The 21405-nt window shown below is 40.2% G+C and overlaps 1 protein-coding gene across 2 annotated transcripts in view; it reads left to right on the top strand.

The window, feature by feature from the left end:
- Window positions 1–21405, top strand: part of GCC2 (GRIP and coiled-coil domain containing 2) — a 40832-nt gene that overhangs the window by 8301 nt on the left and 11126 nt on the right. For both annotated transcript variants that reach the window (XM_020784019.3, XM_072994547.2), the window contains exons 6-16: window positions 1707–4184; window positions 5622–5682; window positions 7042–7142; window positions 8378–8476; window positions 10831–10950; window positions 13398–13562; window positions 13865–13969; window positions 16459–16621; window positions 17140–17240; window positions 17359–17436; window positions 20743–20880. In XM_020784019.3, coding sequence (XP_020639678.3) covers window positions 1707–4184; window positions 5622–5682; window positions 7042–7142; window positions 8378–8476; window positions 10831–10950; window positions 13398–13562; window positions 13865–13969; window positions 16459–16621; window positions 17140–17240; window positions 17359–17436; window positions 20743–20880 — 3609 coding nt within the window. The remainder of the gene's footprint in view (window positions 1–1706; window positions 4185–5621; window positions 5683–7041; window positions 7143–8377; window positions 8477–10830; window positions 10951–13397; window positions 13563–13864; window positions 13970–16458; window positions 16622–17139; window positions 17241–17358; window positions 17437–20742; window positions 20881–21405) is intronic.

Here is a 21405-nt window from a genome sequence, read left to right as displayed (position 1 = left end):
GCGACCACTCTGAGGGTGAGCTTTGAGAATAACATATTCAGCAGACATCCCATAGAAAATAAGTATTTCAGATGGGCTCTGCTTCTCTGGAAATGTAGTGTGAAGCCATTCACACTAGGATTTATACGTTCACAACATTTTATGGGAAATGTGTCATTGAGGAAGAGAACTCTTGCTAATGCCTATACATGTGTGACAGTGCAGGTGTTATCTCCAGGAAATGAACCACACAGGTGTTGCAGACACATTGCAAGACTGACGTACTTAATTCTCATTCTTAATGATTCCTGCTGGCTTTTCAGTGCAATAAATTTTGTTATTCCCTCTCCATTTCCCACTTCTCTGAAGTGTCTCTTGTCTTCAACAGTAATTCAGGATTTGAAGTGTGTACTTCTAAAAATGAGTTTACTGTTTTGTTTTCCAGTATACATGGAAGACACTATGCATGATGTATAGTTGTACGAGGATTGCTTGGTTAGGTTTATATTGTTTAAGGAAACCAAATTGCAATGTTATGTATCCTTTAGAAATCATACATATCAAATTAAATAAATGTATATAAACTATATAGCAGTAAATCAGTATTAACTGAGCTTTGTTTTAGGTTGCAATGCAAAGGCAGGTGTTGGCAATGTAATACCAGTTTCATGCAGATCTCATACAGAGTGTTTTAAAAAAAAATCTTCTCTGCTCCTTGGTTACTTGTGATACAGCGCAAAAAAAAAGCTAATACAGTATGATGCTCAGCTGCATCAACAAAAGTGTATATATATAAAGTGAAAAGCAAAGTGTGCTGCTTATATACCACCCCATAGCACTTAAAACACTTCCTGAGCAGTTTACAGTTTAATTATGCAGGCTACACATTACAAACTCCCAGTCAGTTGGAAGGATGGAAAGCTGAATCAGCCTTGAACCGGCTACTTGGGATTGAACTCAGGTCAGGAGCAGAGTTTTAACTGCAGTACTGCAATTTAATCACTGCACCACAAGGCTTCTTACAGAAGTATAGTGTTCAAATCAAGTAATAGTACCACTCTATCCTGCATTGCTCAGACCTCACAAAAAATTCTGTGTCCAGTTCTGAGCACCACAAATACAGAAGGATTTGAGGAAGTTGGAATGTGGCCCAAGGACAGCATCCAGGATAATAAGGGGTTTGGAAACCAAGCCCTCCAAGGAGTGGGTGAGGTAGATGTGCATGCTTAGTCCTATGAAGGGAAGGTTGAGAGGTGCTGTGATAGTCTTCAAATATTTGAAGAGCTGCCATGTGTAAGATGGAAGTATCTTGTTTTCTGCAGCTCAGCGGGAGGGGAAAGGGCAGAATACAAAGTAATGGATTTAAATTTCAGGAAAGGATATTTTGACTCAACATTAGAAAGAACCTCCTAACAACAAGAGCTGTTTGAGAAATGGATTGCCTCAGAGAATGGTGGCTTCCCAAGCACTCAAGCTGTTTAAACTAGAGGTCAGGGATATTTTAGCTAGGGATGTCCTGCTTTGTCTGGGAGTTGAACTCAGTGACTCCTGAGATTGCTTCCAGCCCTAGTCTTCTGTGATTCTATAATTCTCTTAAAAGGGACCAGGGACCTAGAGTGATACTGGGTTCTTTGTTATCTAACTGCTGTTCAGTTAATAATCAGTTAAGTTCCAAGGGGGTTGGAAGGTATGTACATTTAAAATTGGTCTGTATCTTTTATTATTAGGCTACTTTAACTAAGGAGGAAGAATTGCAGAAGCAGATTGTACAGTTTAATACTGACCACCTGAAAGAAATGGAAAGTCTTAAGAATGAAATGGCAACGGCACAGTCTAAACATGAAGAAATTGTAACCAAGCTGCAAAAGGAACTACACGCAGAACTGAAGAAACAAGAACAGCTCACAGAACAGCTGGAATGCCACAGGGGTAGAAATGAAGAAATGAAAAGGCTTCAGGAGGAGGTCCATCAGACAAAGGCCATCTATGAGGAACAGATCTTGAACTTGAAGAAACAGCTGGAAACTTCCATTGAGGGTAGGGAGGAGGAAATAGCCAAACTTCAAGATGTTATTGAAAATAATTCTAAGTGCCACCAAAAAGAAATCAGCACATTAAGTGAAGAAATGGGTAAATTGAAGGCTGCTCACCAAGAGGAGATGTCAAAGTTGATATGTCAGCTGGAAGCGTCTGCTAAAGTATGTGAAGAGGAGCAAAATAAAATTGATCAACTAAAACAAGATTTAACAGAGCAATACAGGGAAAAAGAGAAAAGCATGTGGGATGAACTGCATGCTTGTAAAGAGAAGTATGAACATGAATTGAGGCATGTAAGACAAACTCTTATAAAGAATGATGAAAACCAATTAGAGACCAGTGCATCGTTGGAACCAGAAGTGGCAGAAAAGACCAGGCATTTAGAGAATGTGTTAAAAGAGCTGGAGTCTCAGCATAGTATACTAAGGGATGAATTAACCTATATGAACAATGTTAAGACCAAACTGGAACTGGAAATCCAGCATGCGAGGGATGAATATTTTCATGAGAGAGAAGATTTAGAGTTCAAAATTAATGAGCTGCAACTTGCCAAAGAGGAGCACTGTTGTGTAATAGAAAAACTGAAATCGGAGCTTCAGGCAGCAAGAGACCGATATGAGAAGGCTATAAATGAGAACAGTCTAGAAATCCAAGATTTGGTAGAAAAGCACAGGAGAGAAATCTGTGAGATTAAACGAACAGTGTCATCTACCTTAGAGAGAGAAAACCAGTCACTGATTCTTGAAGTACAGGATCTTAAAGAACAATGTCAAAGACATGTAGAAGAGAAGGAAGAAGCAATTGCTAGTTATGAGAGCTTGCGAGAAACAATGGAAGTCCTACAAACTGAGTTGGGGGAATCAGCTGGAAAGATAAAGCAAGAATTTGAATCCATGAAGCAGCAGCAAGCCTCTGATGTTGATGAGCTCCAAAAGAAACTTAGAATTGCTTTCAATGAAAAGGATGTTCTCCTCGAAACAGTAAATCGTCTCCAAGAAGAGGCAGAACAGTTTTCCTCCCAAAGAGAAGAGATGGAAGAACTGAGGCATAAAATAGGATCACTTCAAGAAGAAAATGAGAAACTTGTAACTTCTCTTAATCAAAAAGAGGCTGCAGTCAAAGAACTGGAAGTGAGGGAACAGGAGCTTGCTTTAAAGAATACTAGCATCCTTGAGGAAATGAAGTGCTCCACAGAGAAAGTAGAAAACCTTCAAGGGAAATGTGAAGTGGAGAAGGCGACGGTCATGGAACTTCAAAAAGAGGTTGAGGCTCTTGGCCTTTGCAAATGTGAATTAGAGCAACAAGTAAGGGAGTTAATGGAGAAGCTGAAGTGCACTTTGGTGGAAAAAGAAAAGGATCAACAAAAGCTGGGAGAATTTGATCAACAAATTGAAACTCTTCAGAAAGATCAAGTGTATCTTCTCTCTGAAGTAGAGAATCTGCATGGGGAAAACAATAAAATAAAGGAAGAAAGAGATCAAGCAGTCAAGGAGTTAGAGAACATTGTATCTGAAAAAGGGGACTGGCTCACATCTAAAGAGAAAGCAGGCAGCTTGGAAATAAAACTGCAAGCTGTCTGTGAAGAAAAGGGCCATTTAACTAAACTACTTGAGGAGGAAAAAGGCTTCAGATCACTTGTCCTCAGTCAGCTGCATGGTTTCTGTGAGAAAATGGGCTCCAGATGTCCAGATGAAAGTGAAGGAGATGATATTGTTGGTATACTGCAAGCTGCAAATGAATTCTTTGCAAAAATGAAGCAAGAGGAACAAAATCTAGCTTCACAGAAGGATGAAAATGTTCTTCTACGGCAGGAGATACAGAGGCTTCAGGAAGAAAGCATGGCTGACTGTACGGAGCTTAGATCTCTCTTGAATGATTACGAAAAAGAAAAGTGCCTCTTACGGGAAGAATTGGAAGGGACTGTCTCTGAAAAAGAAGCCCTTCAATTAGATATCCAAGAGCTCAAACACACTAGTGAGAAAGTCAGGAATGAGAACCAAGATCTTCTTGTTCGTATTCAGGATATGTCTGGACAACTTGCACTTCAGGAAGGCAAAATAAAAGAGCAAGAGGAAAAATGGAAAGAAGAGCGGAAGAATCTAAACTTAATGGTGGAGCAAAAAGAAATTGAACTCAGAAGTGTGGAAGCTGAACTGTCTCTGCTAAAGGTTAGACTTCTACTATTGACGTGCTCTAACTCAGTGGTTTTTAACCTTTGTTACTCGGATGTTTTTGAACTGCAACTCCCAGAAACCCCAGCCAGCACAGTTGGTGGTGAAGGCTTCTGGGAGTTGCAGTCCAAAACTCCTGAGTAAACCAAGGTTAAGAACCAGTGCTCTAACTTATTCCCCAAGTCTCTGTAGAAATGAAGATGGAAAAAGTACTGGGAACAGCCCATGAACATGTTTACTTCATCATTTGTAAGAGAGGGATACCTCAGTGAGTTTGAAAAGATGGGCCCCTTACTTTTTGTACTTACCTTGGGGAAATTCAAATGGTTTATCAAGCACGAATCTGCCGTTAACCACCATATGACTCTGTACAGGTTTAGAACCTGGATTAGAGATTGGCTTTGTGCTCTGTAAAACTGCCCTCAGATTCAACCTGATGAAAACAACTTGTTTAGCGTGCACTTTTAATACATTTGATTTTCAGTCCAAAGCAATAAAAAGTCCTGTCTCCCCCATTATATTAAGAGGTACTTTCAATGGTGATAGTTTCTTTGTGCTTAGCAGTTCCAAACATATTTTTCTTTCATTAATTTTTTAAAGTTAAATATAGGCCGAGTGGTCTTCAAAACCTTCATTTTGAGGAGTTAATAATTCAGTGAAGCAAAATGCTGCTGCAGCTTTTTAATGTTGTAGCGTTGTTGGCATGATGACATTGTCCTTTTTAAAAAATTTTCGAGGAAAAGCAGCAAATAAGTGAATCGTTGTTGTGGGTTTTTCGGGCTCTTTGGCCATGTTCTGAAGGTTGTTCTTCCTAACGTTTCACCAGTCTTTGTGGCCCGCATCTTCAGAGGACAGCACTCTGTGCTCTTCAGAGTGCTGTCCTCTGAAGATGCCGGCCACAGAGAGTGGTGAAACGTTAGGAAGAACAACTTTCAGAACACGGCCAAAAAGCCCAAAAAACCCACAATGACTATTAGATCCCGGCCGTGAAAGCCTTCGCAAATAAGTTAATCCTTTCTAATGTAAATAATACATATATTTCTAGATATTAAAATGCATTGCATTTGCTGGAGGCTTAATGCCACTGATAGCTTTATCTCTTTTCCTTTATTTTTCTGTATGATAAAGGATGTAAAACAAAATGGCCTTAGCACAAGGAATCCAGTTCTCACTGTTTTTATGGCTCAGACTTAGGGCCTGTGAGCTGTCGCATTGGAATCACTATTCTTTGCCTTTGTGATTTCACTCCCATTCCACAGTTGCTATCAGTGCCGTCTCTGTTGCTGCCCTAGTATTGGCAAGAGGCAGCTCTGCAGGTCTACATGGCTCTCAGAGGGAATGAATAGGGCAAGCTTTGCCTCTTTAGTCTCTCCCAAAGCTTAGGTTAGGGCTAGCACTGGTCTGCCTGTCTCATATGTTTTGTATACGTTGCAGGGATCTGAAGAAGCAACTTCTGTTAATGCTGATCAGCAGTCATCAGAACTAGAAAAAATAGGTAATTCCTCTTCAGTCTTTTCTTATCACTTTTGCTTTGTCGAAAATTATTCAGTAAAGGTTGTTTCCATCATATCTGACATGTCTGTGTTTTTACAGTAGTTCTGCAACATGGAGAATATTTTTTAAAAAACAATGAAATACATTTCTGATTTTTTTATAAATTATTTAAGAGATATCATGTAGAATATTTGTACTTTACAATAGCAGGGTGGCATAGAGATAATTTTAAAAAAACCAGTACAGTAAAACAAGTATTACAGCAATAAAACAGATGCTTCACATTGACCAGCTGATGTACAGTGCTGATCCTGAAGATAAACCAGTTGATAATGCCTGGGCGAACAAATTAGGACATTTTTATTATGGAACGGGATCACATTAGTGCTGCCACAGTAGAGAAGGCCCCTCAGTTATTGTCCTAGAGTGTACTAATCAGGCTGCCTGAGTGAGACCTGGTTGCCTTTTCAGATTTTGAGGTGGCTTGCCCTTGAGAGTCCCATCAGAGTACATTATGGTTTGGTTTTCTAGAAGAATGCAGAAACTGGGCTTGCCAATCTTTCCCTCTTTACCATGGCTTCTCCCATTTCCCCAGTGCTGCTTTATGGGCTGAGACATTTTAGCCTTGGAACCCTCCTGTGCTTGTATGAAGATTTTTCTTTTCCTTTGTGCCTATGAATCTTGGTAGGGAGGACATCAAGCCCTTGGTAGTGATGGGCAATGAGGCCCTTTGGCTCAGACCTGAAACTTGGAAGCCACCCCCCCCCCAAATTTCAGCTTCCCTTCAGTGGTAAATTTATGGGGGTGAGAGCAGCATAATAGGATCTGGTCCTCTAGGCAAATGGGCACTAGCTTATGAGGCTCAGCCCCTGCCGATTGCTGCCAGCTCTTCACTTATAGCCAACCCTGTTAGCTTCCCCCTTAATCTCTGTCTGTGTCTTGTCTTTGTGGAACTTTGCAGTCAGACCTCTTTCTACAAAGATCCACCACACACAGGAAGAAAATAAAACATAAGCATTTACCCCTTGAGTGGTGCTTAGAATAAATAACCAGGGTGGCTATTTTAGAATTGCTGTAATTTAACTTTGTTTGGCTGTATCATTTATACTTCTGGTTATTCATTTGAAATGCGTTTGAAGCTTCTAAGTTAGCTTCAAGGGCATCCCCAGAACCAAAAAAATTGCAGTAATCTAGCCAGGAGGTTTCCGGAGCATGAAGCTCTAGGGCTGCTCTGCCCCCATACAGGAACGGTACCTTTAGAAGTATAAACAATGGAACAATTAAAGAAATTGCTGGGGTTTTTTCTGACACAAGAACTTTTTTTGTCATATTTTAAATTCACTTTTGTTTACTTATCTAGTGAATTTGGAAAAAATGCTGAAAGAAAAGGAAGAAAAGCTAAATAAAATTAAAGCTGTTGCTGTGAAGTTAAGGAAAGAATTGGATTCTAGCAGGAAAGAGGTAACCAAGATCAAGTTAGATATATCTGGTATCCGTCACATTGGGTATTGTGAATGTCATTCTAGGACTCCATAGGTGTGTTTGGGTTCTTTGAGTTATTCTGTTCGTTTCCAGTTGGAAATGTTTTTTACAGCTTTCCCATGTGTAATTGATTGGAACATTCTTTACTCTTTGAACATGTATTTAAACATGAGATTGCCTGAAGATTGGGAGTTACATGCTGTTGATATGCTGGGGACACTGAATGTCCTCTCCTTTGTATGTGGTCATGTTCTTACAGTATCAGTTTTGACAGGGTGTATAGTGAAAATATAGGGCTGGTTGCATACGAACTTAAGATGCTAATTCTCAAGCCTTGAAACCAGAAAAGTTAGATCCAGCAATCACTGAATGCTTTCATGCTGGAAATTCCTCTGGACTCTGTTTCTGATAGTCAAAAGAGACTGCGACAGGGAGAGGCCAAAAGTCTCAAGGCTTCTATGAATGTCAAGTTGGATTTCAGCCTCTGCATGATTCTTGTTATGTGCTGTCTAGTTAGAACTGACTTATAGTGACCCTAACAGGACTTTCAAGGCAAATGAGATATTTAAGGATTGGCTTTAGCAGTTTCACACCCCTCCTGAGTTTCCATTGTCAAAAGGGGATTCAAACCCAGGTCTCCTGGATTCTAGTCCATCACTCTGTCCACTACACCACACTGAGTATCTCTTTGTATGATTAGCTTCCTGTGTGTTCCAGGGACAACTGAAAAAACTGGATGTTATTTTTAAAGCCATTACTTGGTTTCTGCGAAGGTTTACTTCCTTTCAAATCATTAAGAGAGCTGTCTTCACCCTACAAAATCAAAGTGATATAGGCATGAGTCCGGGAACTTTCCAGCTTAAGAGTTTTCTGTGCAAAATGGCATTTCATTTTAGAAACAAGGCTTGTAGTTGGCTTTCCTTTTCTTGGTTATGTGTATTCTGGGTTCAACAGTTATTAGTTCTTAAACTCTTGGATATACTGGGAGAAAAAAAAAAGATTTTTTCAAATTGTGTAGGATCCAAAGTTTCACAAGTTAAATTTTGCTCAGTGGAATACTCTTGAGGAGTTTGCAGACTGAAAATTAGGAGAAACTCCTGAAAGAGAATGAATTTTCATGTGTGGGGACAGAGCAAAAATCACTCATTTTCAGTTTTTGGATGGTAATCTTTTAATCCAACCATTAACAGTGCTATGCCTGTTGTTTCATTTAGGTGCAGGCACTTAGAGAAGAACTGTCATTATCACTGCGGGAGAAAGAGCAACTGTCTTCCTCAATGGGAGACTTTATTCAGGCAGCCGAGAGCTATAAGGTGAAATTCAGATCTCTTTTGGAACATTTGGAATGCTTGAAATGCTTTATCACGGCTTCTCAACCTGACATACCTCAAACTTTTTAGTGTTCCCTGGACAACTTCTCACCTGGAATCTGGCCATAAGCTTTTGAAGCTATCAAGAAATTATCTCCAGGTGCTTTGTTTGCAGTGGGTTATACTGTGCCAAAAGGAAAACAAAATACTGCTGAAACTTCGTTGGTGCAGCTTGTCTTCCCATATTTTATTTCTCCTTTTCCCCTCATGTTATTTATTACGTGTAAAGTCTCCTACACTGTCTAAATCTCCTTGAATGATTTATGCAAAACCCATAAAACGATTATGCAGGGCTCATCAAGTTGTTTTATTGGTTATATTTAACTGAAGTTGTTGAAAAATGAGTTGGCTTTGTAGCCTGAATTCACCATGTCACAAAAGAAGGTGGAGAAAGCAAAGATAAAAGGCACAGATCCAAATGTAATTCAGGTTGGACGTTGCACAGCTGCTGTGATGTCTGTGCGCCATAAAATGTCACCCCAGTTTTTTATACTCTGTTTTGCCACCAACATTTTGCTTGTATTTTTTTTTAAAGTAGTACTGCTATGTGTTCAAGGCAACTTTCCAGTAATTTAATGATTTTAAAGCACTTTGTGCTACTTTTGAGTGGTACATGCACACTAGAAACGTGGAGATATGACTGGAACTCTGTCAGTAAATTTTTAAAAATCTGTTAAACCAGCCTAAATTCAGCACTAATTGGTGGTGTCCAGTCACCCTCTCTCATCAGCAGAAAAGATTCTGTACCCCCCCTTTGTGGTTTTTGTAGTGCTGAAGAGGGATGGGGGTTTCCATGATGGAAAGAAGATGCATGACCAGGACATCTCTTGAGTGTCTGGATGCTGTGCTGGAGTGGATGATAGATAATAGACTGAGGCTGAATCCAGACAAGATGGAAATCTTGTGTCTGTGATCAGGGGACCTCCCTCTCCTTCGGGGGGGTACTCTTTCCATGAAGGATGAGGTGTGCAGCTTGGACATACTTCTGGACCCAATGCTGTCTATGTAATCCCAGATAGCATCGGTGGTCCAGTCCGCCTATTTCTATCTAAGGCGGATTGCCCAGCTGCAGCCTGACCTTGACACCGGGTCCCTCACCATGCTAGTTCATGCACTGGTAGTCTCAAGATTAAACTGCTGCAATTCTCTCTACATGGGGCTGTCCTTGGGGCTGTTACAGAGACCTCAACAGGTCCAGAACTTGGTAGCCAGGTTGCTGACTGGGGTCAGGAAATATCAACTCATCTCCGTCATCTTGGCTGCCTTACACTTCTGTACCAGCTTCAAGGTGATGGTGCTTACCTATAAGACCCTAAAATGGTTTAGGACCTTAATACCTGACAGAGCGCCTCCTTCTAATTAGATCTGTCCATCTGGTAAGATCATCACAGGCAGAGCAGTTGGGAGTTCTGACCCCGAGAGAGGCCTGAAAAGTCACTACCAGAAACTGAGCCTTCTTGGTGGTTGCCCTGCAACTATGGAACAGTCTCCTGCCCGAAATCCTCCTAGCCCCCTCATTGGGAACCTTTAACAAGCTATTAAAACCCTGGCTATTCAGACAGGCCTTCTTGGATCTTATACCACCATGATACAATAGTACCTTAATACTTAAACATCCAACCTGCTGCCATGTTTTTATTTTTGTTTCTATGTTTATTTTTATTCTATTTTATCTTCATTTTATTTTATTTTATGTTTTACGGTGTCCCATATTGTTATTCATTGTGTATATGTTACATTTTATTTGGTAGCTGTTCTATATTGTTATTCTATCGTTGTTGTTTATATTTTTGTATACTGTACCTCCCAGAGTGGTCTTGGCTGCCAAATGGGTGGTATAAAAAGATCAAATAATAACTAAAAATAAATCTGTGTGCTCAGCACTGAATTTCTCCCAGTGTAGATAATAATTCCCACAGTTAAAATGTCATGTGGGTGATATTTTAGAAAGCTTTAAAATTCATTGTAGTATAGTTGCAGTCATATAACAGATGCAGATTTTTTAAGGCTGCCAAAAATAATAATTCTAGCTGCATTTTGATACGAAGGAATAGTTCAGTATTCCCTAATATATATCTTCTGTTTATGAGAAACAATGAAGGATATGCACATTACATGCATGTACATTGTAGGCTTTTGTAGCCAGAAATGGTAGTCTCAAGCAAAGTAGGCACAGTGAATCTGTGGGTTACAAACATGTTGATTGCCATTCAACAATTGATTCAAGAGGTTTAATCATGTTCGGTTTAGGTCAATGTATTTTACCAAATTTGAAAGGCATTTGCATCTGTTCCCAGAATCTGTTATTAGAGTTTGACAAGCAAGCAGAGCAGCTGGATTTTGAAAAAGAGCGCTCTCGTAATTTTGAACATCAAATCGATGACCTCACAAGACAGCTGGAGAGTTCAGCTCAGCAGGTATTGCTTATTTAAAACTTTTTTTTTAATGGCCTTATTCTTATTTGGTGAGTGGGAAGCCACAGGGGAAATTAACTGGAAGAAATGGAGTATGAGAAGTGAATGATGCTGTTTGCAGTCCAGATGCCAGGTTGTGATCGTTGCTGCCATCTCATCCAGCCCAAATGTCTTTGAAAAAAACTTTTCCAAGCACTGTACCATCATTTTTTTCAGAGGGGATAATCTCTCTCAGCATGGAGTTTCTGTAAAGAGTTTGAGTAGAACAACTTTGGAACTGTGAGATTTCTGTCACTCTACTTTTTGGAAGCACTGTCCACTACTTACTGCAAAGAGGGTGTTATCTCCTTTGCACTATTTATCTTATGATTAAATGTCTTATCAAAATGCTCCTTAGTTACTGTTAAAACCACTGTTTTATTTTAAAACATTAGGCCAGATGCAACGTGATGCAGAGAGTGCAGGCATGTGATCCCTCTCTCTGTGTGTATACCAGAAAAGAGTTTTGTAAAACTATTTGGATAAGAGAGACAATTGCATTTTTTTATTTCTATGCTATTCAGTATAGATGTGGAACATCTGATCAGCATTAGTAATAATTAAAGGCATTATGTAGGTCAAGGTTGCAGTTAAACATGAAGACTGGAATCCTGTTGTGGAACTGTGTGCATGCAAATCTCGATGACATTATGAGCTGCAGATACTAGTCTTTACGTTTCATATCCCCGCCCTGGTTCCAACCCTCCCTAGGAATTCCTTTTGACTTCAGAAGCCTTTGTCAGCCTTGGGATGGAGGGAGCAGTGATTTTTAGATACTAAAGACTCTCTGCCCCAGTCTTGAGGCTCCCAAACACTTCCTCAGATCAAAAGGGATTCCTGGAGACCCTGAGATGAGGGATGGGGTGGGGTCGGGATAGGAAATTTTAAAATAAAGTTTAGTGTCTGCAGTTAATGTCATCCTAAAGATTTGTGTGCATGCACTTATGCAACAGGATTTCAGCCAAATAATCTCTGCCTTTCATTTATAACATGCCATAAATTGCCTCCTGGTGGCAACAAGCCAAAAGGCAAGATGCAGCTTTATTTTTATTCCCTGATACCTTTCCTGGGATTAGTTCTAAAATTGTCAGATTCTTAGAATTTGAGATGAAGCCAGCTTTTAAAAAAGCCAGAACAGTAGTAGTACAGGAACAAAAAGCAATCTGTCTTGAGCTTATTTCTGGAATTGATATCTTTATGGGTTTTCTCTCTCTTTCTCATTACAGCTACAGCCTCTTTCTCTTACTTTCTTTACTTTTCAGGACTGCACATTTTGTGAAGAATTGTATGTTAGCCAAAGCCCATGATTGTACATTTTTAGCACACGAAATTAAATCCGTTTGTATGGTTGTCTGCAGTAGTTTTGTTGGGATACATTGCTGCTATCAAGTACTATTTCTGAACAGAACTAGCTAGATCATTTGATTTATCTAAAATCAAATGTATGCAAACTGTCTTACAAAAGAAGCATCCAGGATTAAATCCAGTAAAAAAGGGAGGTACACATGAAAAAATCATGCCCTGTTTTCAAACCATTCTCTTTAAGTTCTCCCCTGGTGTAGGCAACCTGTGATTTTTATCCTGGATTCATGTTGTACTTGGCTTCATTCCAAAAAGCTGTCTGAGAGGTATCCTGTCCCTCTTTTAGCAGTCTTCTGAATAACGAGAAAGATGGAGTGACCAAAAGATGAAAAGAAAGAGGGGCCCATTTGCTTTTGACCCTAGTCCTGCCTGTCACTCGTTTCTGCTTTGCTTGCTACCAAGCATGCAAACTGCTTATAAATTTGATCCCTGTAGATCAGGGGTTCCCAACCCCTGGTCCATCGCCCGGTGCCGGTTCGTGGCCATGGCAGGACCGGGCCACCGAGACAGCTGTCCCGCCCCCTGCAAGCACTCCCCCACCCACATGCACAGCCCGCCACCTGCACACATGGGTGCCCCTGCCCACCCACGGACCCCACACCCCCAATTGGTCTGCGACTCAGAAAAGGTTGAGGACCACTGCTCTAGATTATGGTCCCTGTCAATAATGTGCTGCAAAAAAGTTTGGGTTTTTGCTTTGGGCTCTAAACATTTTACTGTAGCAGAAAGTCCAAGATCCAACATGATGTACCTGAATATAAAAATTTTGGAAAAAATTCAAATCTCACTGCAGAGATAGTAGAGACCCATCTTCAAGAAGACCTGGATCATCCCTTAAAGATATATAACATCAATTTTTGGACTCTTGTCTACAGTTTTTCTGCATTCTCCATGAAGGAGGTGTGCATAGCCTAAGGAAGTTGATTTCATCCATGAAAGCTTGCTATTTGTTTAATTTTTTTTAATTGGCCCCAAAAAGATATCACCCAGTCTTGCACCTGAATATTTCATAACATCATCATACTGACTTGTTGCTACTGTCATTTTAGGAAGATCAGCTGCGCTCTACTAATGAAGACCTCTTGACTCGGGTTGAGACACTGCAGACTAACACCAAGCTGTTAGAAAACCAGCTGTTAGAAACACAGAAAGCCAAAGCCAAAACTGAGAAAGAACTTGAAGCTGAAAAACTTTTAAAGGAACAAAAGATAAAGGTAGATGACATAAAAGCAGAAAATAAAATAAATAAATTATTTTCTAAATGGACAAAAGTATTTTTAAAAGAGAAAAGTTATTTTTCAAAATGGACAAAGGGACCTTTAAAATTAGCGGGTTTTATTGGGCATCAGCTGTTGAACAATACTGTTCAATTCATGGCTGTGGTCCAAAAAACATGTCAAAACGTATTTATTACTCTTTAAGGTACTATAAGATTCTGGTGGTTTTGCTGCAACAGACTAACATAGCTACTGTCTTGGAAATTTCAAAATGAAGACCATTACAACTGTTATTGCAGGACCACACTAATGCTGTGAAAGAAGTTGAAGAACTCCAGATACAACTTCAGAAAGAAAAGAAGTGTCTTCAAAAAGTTTTGGAAGAGCTGGAGTTGGCAAAGAAGGTAGATTGATAGTTACGTATGTTCCTTGCTTCTTAGCAATTTTTGGTTTCTGGTTGCATCTTTGTATTCGTTTGGCTCAATGTCTGCTTTTGTTTGCTGTTGGGGAAGATATGGAATCATACGGGGATAGTTTCCATATACTGTAGATACTGCAGTAGGACTTTGGTATCCACAGCAGAATTCGGAAATAGCAGATAAGCAAAGCACTTACAGTTGTGTTCAAAATTATTCAACCCCCACTGAAATTGAATGTTTTGGCCATTTTGACATTGATTTTGATCATTCAGTCATCTTGCTTACATTTACATGAAAGAGGCACTTGTAGGTCAGAGAAGTATAACCTTAAGTTTATAATGAAATAACCACAAATGTCTTTTCTGTGCTCACATCATTATTCGTTTTTATTTAACCCCCAAGTGACATTCAATCTTAGTACTTAGTACAACATCCTTTTACAGTTATAACAGCTTTTAAACGTGAAGCATAGCTTGACACAAGTGTCTTGCAGCGATCTACGGGTATCTTCGCCCATTCTTCATGGGCAAAAGCCTCCAGTTCAGTCAAATTCTTAGGCTTGCGCACTGCAACTGCTTTCTTTAAGTCCCACCAGAGGTTCTCAATCGGATTTAAGTCTGGTGACTGCGATGGCCACTCCAAAATGTTCCAGCCTTTCCTCTGCAACCATGCTCTAGTGGACTTGGAGGTATGCTTGGGATCATTGTCCTGTTGAAAGGTCCAACGTCTCCCAAGCCTCAGGTGTGTGATGGACTGCATCACATTTTCATCCAATATCTCCTGGTACTGAAGAGAATTCATGGTACCTTGTACACGCTGAAGCTTCCCTGTACCTGCAGAAGCAAAACAGCCCCAAAGCATTATTGACCCTCCGCCATGCTTCACAGTAGGCAAGGTGTTCTTTTCGTCATATGCCTTGTTCTTCCTCTTCCAAACATAGCGTTGATCCATGGGCCCAAACAGTTCTAATTTTGTTTCATCAGTCCACAGAACACTATCCCACAACTTTTGTGGTTTGCCCACATGACTTTTGGCATACTGCAGTCGACTCTTCTTATTCTTGGGAGACAGCAAGGGGGTGCGCCTGGGGGTTCTGGCATGGAGACCTTCATTACGCAGTGTGCGCCTTATTGTCTGAGCTGAAACTTCTATACCCACATCTGACAAATCTTTTTTCAGTTCCTCAGCAGTCACACGGGGACTTTTCACCACTCTACGCTTTAGGTAGCGCACAGCAGTCGAAGTCAGCATCTTCTTTCTTCCACGACCAGGTAGCATTTCAACAGTGCCCTTTGCCTTGAATTTGCGAATGATGCTTCCTATGGTGTCTCTTGGTATGTTTAACTTCTTTGCAATCTTCTTATAGCCATTGCCCTTCCTGTGAAGACAAATCACCTCTTCTCTTGTCTTCCTGGACCATTCTCTTGACTTCACCATGTTTGTAACCACACCAGTAAATGTCTAGAAGGAGCTGAGTATCACAGTCATTTTAAAGCTGCCTAATTGGTGCTTATTATGCTTGATTGGTGCTCGGTGACATCCACAGGTGTTTTCAATACCTGTACGAAAACACCTGAATGAACCTCTCTTCTTCAGAGTGGTAGTCTTTAAGGGGTTGAATAATTGTGGCAATGAAGAAACCACAAAAGAAGCATTTACTACTGTATTACATAAACAATTGATGTTATTTTAGTTGCATTTGGTTCTTTAAAACGTCCTTGTAGGATTTCATTCTGAATACAATTCCAAATGTACACTATAGTCCCTAAACCCCTTTACAGCATTGGGGGTTGAATAATTTTGAACACAACTGTAACTGTACTTCCAGTTTCTTTGGTGTCCCTGCATGGTTGAGAGAAGGAGCCCAGCCCCAGTCTTGCCAAAGGATTGGGTTTCCTGCCCTTATGATTGCAAGGGAACCTTCCCTGAAACCAGCAACTGCACCCACGCCGGGTTTGGCTTCTCCATTTCACCAGAAGCTGCTTCCCTCAGAGACCTCAGGCTACAAGTGCATTTCCATTCAGCCACTTGTATATACCAGTGGTTCTTAACCTTTGTTACTCGGATACTTTTGAACTGCAACTCCCAGAAACCCCAGTCAGGACAGATGGTGGTGAAGGCTTCTGGGAGTTGCAGTCCAAAACTCCTGAGTAACCCAAGGTTAAGAACCAGTGGTATATAGCATAGTCTCTGGTTCCATCTAGTGTCCAGTCCTAGTAATACATTTTGGGAACGTGTATTTATCCATCCATCCATCCATCCATCCATCCATCCATTCATTCAGGCACTGGATAAATGAAACTGCAGGTACTGATCATGCACATATGGTGGTCCTACTATACTTGGCATATTAAATTAGAATAAAAAGGTGACAGCGTCAATAGTTAAACACCCATATTAGGTTATTAGATTAGAAACTGTCATTGCAAATGCTGATTTTTCAAATGTTCCATATTGAATTTTGTAATATACAGGATGCACAGAAGAGCACATTGATGGATATGGAAATAGCTGATTATGAACGTTTTGTAAAAGAACTTAATCAAAAGATTACTGACAAAAGCAGCAGAATTGAAGACCTTGAACAAGAGATTAAAATTCAGAAACAGAAGCATGAAATGCTACAGGATGAAATCAGTGAGCAGTTCTTCATGTCTTACTTCCTTTTTTGTCTCAAGGTGGTTCTGTGCATATTTCAGCTTATCAGGCAGGCTGTTTATGTATGCCGTAGAGTAGAAACACAACAAAGCTGGCATATGACACCAGTACAGCTCAGTCAGCCTTAATCAGTTTTGTTATGAAGATTAAGAAAACAAGCGTATTACACAAACATCATTTCACAAATGTTTATGGTCCTGTTGTGGAAAAAATTAACCTGGGGAATCCCTCTGGACAGCTGTGGTCAGTGATAAACCTTCATGGCTTATGTCTGAGAACTTCGTACTTCCAATGGGATTTGGAACACTTAAAAAGAAAAGAAAAAGAAAATTCAGAGAACCTTTGTAACTTCTTGCTGTAATATATAAATAATAATGTTTGTGCTTTCCTTCACTTGCAGAAAACTTGAGCTAGTATATATATATTTTATTATTTGATCCAGTTTCTCCTTGTGATTTCATGAATATATGATCCATAACATATATTTTGTTTATTAGAATCATTTCAGAGTTCTGTGCACCAATATGAGGGGAAAAATGCCAAGATCAAGCAATTACTGGTGAAAACAAAAAAAGAGTTGTCCGATTCAAAGCAGGCAGTAAGTCTTCGTGCTTTTACTATTTTTCTCCATTTTGTAAATCAAATTAATATTGATATAGCTATATATTTTTCTTATACAATATAATCAAATTACTAAAGTTAGTTTTTTTCTGCAGGAAAATGAACTTCTGAGATTGCAGGCATCATTAAAAGGAGAGCTGGAAGCAAGTCAGCAGCAAGTGGAAGTTTTTAAGGCAAGATAATGTTTTCCTTTCAGATTATAGAAAAACTGCATTATAATGTTTAGACTGACAGCTAAAGATACTGTGAAAACTATGTCCATAATAGTATCTTATCCTATGGGCTATCTTTCAACATACTGTATTTTAAAGGTGCTCTTGCATACACTCTGTAAGTTACATTGAAGTTGGCACAGTAAGTTGCAACTACAGTAGGCCCATTGAATCAGCGGTAGCTAGGTGAGTCAGCTTCTCTGTAAATTTCACTGATTGAGTGAGCCCACTCTTTTTGTGACTTACTGTGCTGATTTCAGCTAGTAAGAGTTCTGAAATAAGTAGGCTGCAATGCTCATCCTGCCTTTTGAGGCTAAGCATCACTGAATTCAGCCAGATTTAATTTTTCACAAAAGGTGATAACAAATTCAAGATCTGTCTATTGCTAGTCATTTCATTTTACCAGGCCTTTTCCAACACAATTTATAAATAGTGAATTTTGGGAATAATGATGAATATATTCTACTGCTTTCATACCTAACACGTGCTCTGAGCGCTGCATTAAAATGTGCTTTATTTTCATGGTGGAAATTGGAGTTCAGATTTTAAACAGCAAAACAACCATACACATGTAGAGCACAAGGGTCTGATCTGAATTAAGTATAAAAGGCAGCATGGATCCTGTCATTGTGCATGGTCTAACCAAACTTAAGCATCTTTAAATCTAGTTCATTTCCAATAGAATACAGTTAGCTATTAGGATACAATGTAATATTGAAAACAATATGACCCTTATAAATATGTAACTGACTTGTCCATAGTATGCTTCTTTTAATACAGACAGAACAAGATGGCAGACTGAATTGCCAGAGACTCTGAATTCACACTCCACACATGCTATGTTGACACATTTTTATGGTTAATTTAGTCCTGATATATTTCCTACGTAGGAACAGGCATGATGTACAGATATCATGCATTTTTAAAAGTATGCTGTCATGTGAGATGTGTGTGCCTCTCCCTGTCTATTTTAACTGACCCTGTACTTACAGCCTTATTAGTTCTGACTATGGTTACAGAGTGTGTTGTTGTTAGTTGAACCCTGTTTTCCCATTAGATTCAAAGTAAGAGTTTGATTTCACAGAAATGAAAACTCTACTGTCTTCTCCCTCATACCTCCCCTCGCTAGCTTATTTGTTGAGCGCTCCCCTCTGACCTCTCTTCTTCTCTTTTGCTTGCTTGCTGAGTGGTCCCCTCCCACCTCTGCTCTTTTCTCTCTCCTCCCACTTCCACTCTTGCTATCAGGATTGAGGTCATAAACACATGATTTTATAGTGCTACGTGTTTCCCCAAAAATAAGGCAGGGTCTTATATTAAATTTTGCTATAAAAATGCATTAGAGCTTATATTTCGGGGGATGTTTTATTTTTTTTTCAAGAACAACAATCTACATTTATTCAGTTACCATCATTCATTCATTCATTCATTCATTCATTCATTCATTCATTCATTCATTCATTTATTTATTTATTTATTTATTTATTTATTTATTTATTTATTTGGGTTCTGCTTCCCCCTCTTTAAATGTACCTGGTGCCACTTCTTCTAGGGGTGCCTCTGCCGCTGCCAGGAGGCGCCACGGTGGCGGCTCAGGTTCCTCCAGTGGCGGTGCCCGGGCCGAGACTCCCGCTGGGGCTGGCGGGCACTGGGTTTGTTTTGAGGGAAACAACAGCAGCAGTGTAGGGGGAGGCATTGGTGTGGAAGGGGGCGGGGTCTGAAGCCCGCGAGCCCAGGTGAGGAAAGGGTGGCGGCTGCTTCAACACGTGGCCCTGCCAGCACCACCCAGCACCGAAGAGGGGGGTTAAAAGAGTCACGGTAGGAGAAAGAGGGGAGGGGGGGAAAAATAAAGGCAGGGCTGGCAGGGGCTGGAGCTCTGAAATTGCCTCCCCCCCCTCCAACTTTGTGCCTTGTTAGCCTCACCCGGGCGCACACTGGCGGGGGGGAAGCGCGCACACTGCAGAGGGGCGAGCCTCAAGAGCCGTTGGGAACTTAGCAGCCAAGGAGCAAGTTCCTGGCGGTGCGCAACTCCTTCCTCCTTGGCTGACCAGCCCCTCTGCAAGTGAGGGAAGTGGGAGAGGAGGGGACGAAGTTTTAAGTCTCTCTTTGAGGGCTTGTGTCCCTGGTGGAGGGCAGGGTTTCACTTAACTAGGGCTTATTTTCGGGGTAGGACTTATTTTCGGGGAAACACAAGAGTCACAAAGGTCAGGAAAATGACATTGGGATACTGACTATTAACTAATATAGGAAGAGTTCTAAATGGGTATGTGTGTAAAATGAGCTTTTGAAAGTTGGGAATCCCATGTATCCACTTGGAAGGTGCAGTGAATTTCATTTGCATGTACATATAGCAAGACTGTGTTTCTGTAACTATATAACAAAAATTGCATTTCATTAAGGAATACCTGATGCAACATTTTACATAAGTGAATTAATCCTTCCTTGTTGATCGCGCTTCATGTCAAGTTGAGTTGTTTTAGCTTTTATATAGTTGTAAACGTAACAATGCAGTAATACTCCCATTTGCCACACCCATACAACCATCATTCAATGAATGATATATTTTGCCATACAGTATTCTCCTTTTTCCATAGCAAAATATGTCACTAACTGAGTGGTTTTTGTATGGTTGTTAGCAAACACATTAATTGGATCATTACCTTTACAGCTATATGAAAGGTAAAACAACGGCATGGGTATGCCTCGGTCACTCATGAATAAGCGCCATGCAGGGAAAGTATTGGAAGCTTTAAATCCAATCAGTTAATGATTCCTTTTTATCGTTTAGTGGAAGTACAGTGGTGCCTCGCTTAACGAGCGCACCGTTTAACGACGAATCCGCATAGCAATCTGTTTTTTTAGATCGCTAATGCGATCGCGTTGCGATGTTCTGAATAGGCAAAACATCGCATTGCGATGTTTTTTTAAACAGCTGATCGGCGGTTCCAAAATGGCCACCGGGTGCCCAAAATGGCCGCTGCAAGTGTTTTCGCACCCTGCCCTCGCTTACCAAGGGCGCAAGAATGGCGGTGCTATGGAGGAACTTCACTGAACGGTGAGTTTGGGAGCCATAGGAACACATTAAACGAAGTTTAATGCGTTCCTATGGCTTTTTCCATTCCGTTTAGCGATGTTTCTGCATAGCGACGATGAATCCGGAATGGATTAACATCGCTATGCGGGGCACCACTGTAAAAAGTTTGTGACAATGACTCTTCTTTTAAAGAACACCATGGCTAAATTTTAAAGATATTAAAATATCCTTTGCAGATTCAGTTGGCTGAGATAACCTCTGAAAAACACAGAATTCAGGAGCAGCTGCGGATATCCCTAGAGCAGCACCAGCGGGTTCAGAGTAATTACCAGCAGAAATTGGCTGCTCTCCAAGAAGAGTACAGTGCAGCAAAGGTATTTTTCTAGACACAAAGTAGTCTAATTTATTACAAAATGTTGTGCTCTGAAAATGTTCAGTAAGCAGCTCTCCATTGCCTAGAGTTGTGTGATTTCTCCCTGGCATTTAAAACCTTGGGGTCATGTGTCGTATTTCAATGGCTGATGTTGTGCATCTCATAAATCAGTCCTCCGTTTTCAGAAAGCAGTGGCTGTGATGAGGAATGCATGTTTAACAGATTTCAGTTCAGAAAGCTAAAGAATGATTTGTGCTCAGTATTAAGGGATCAGTTCCTTCTCAGAGAACTGATTTACTTATTAAGTGCTCAAGAAGATAATTATGCCAATTGGTGTCTTTCTGTGTCTTGCGTCCATCATAGATCTATGATTTCAACTGCTTGATAACTTTTTCCCTCTAGCAGTATGTCATCAATATGAAATTTGCATGAGTACTAGATCATTTTTAAGGGGATAGCAATTATAGATACTAAGCATTCCGGTATTAAAAAAAACAGCATTGTGAGCAGCTGGAAAAATCTGCTG

This window comes from Pogona vitticeps, chromosome 3, assembly GCF_051106095.1.
Source record: "Pogona vitticeps strain Pit_001003342236 chromosome 3, PviZW2.1, whole genome shotgun sequence".
In the NCBI taxonomy this organism is placed as follows: Eukaryota; Metazoa; Chordata; class Lepidosauria; order Squamata; family Agamidae; genus Pogona; species Pogona vitticeps.
The sequence above is the reverse complement of the archived record's forward strand: the minus strand, read 5'-3'. Positions and strand labels throughout refer to the sequence as shown.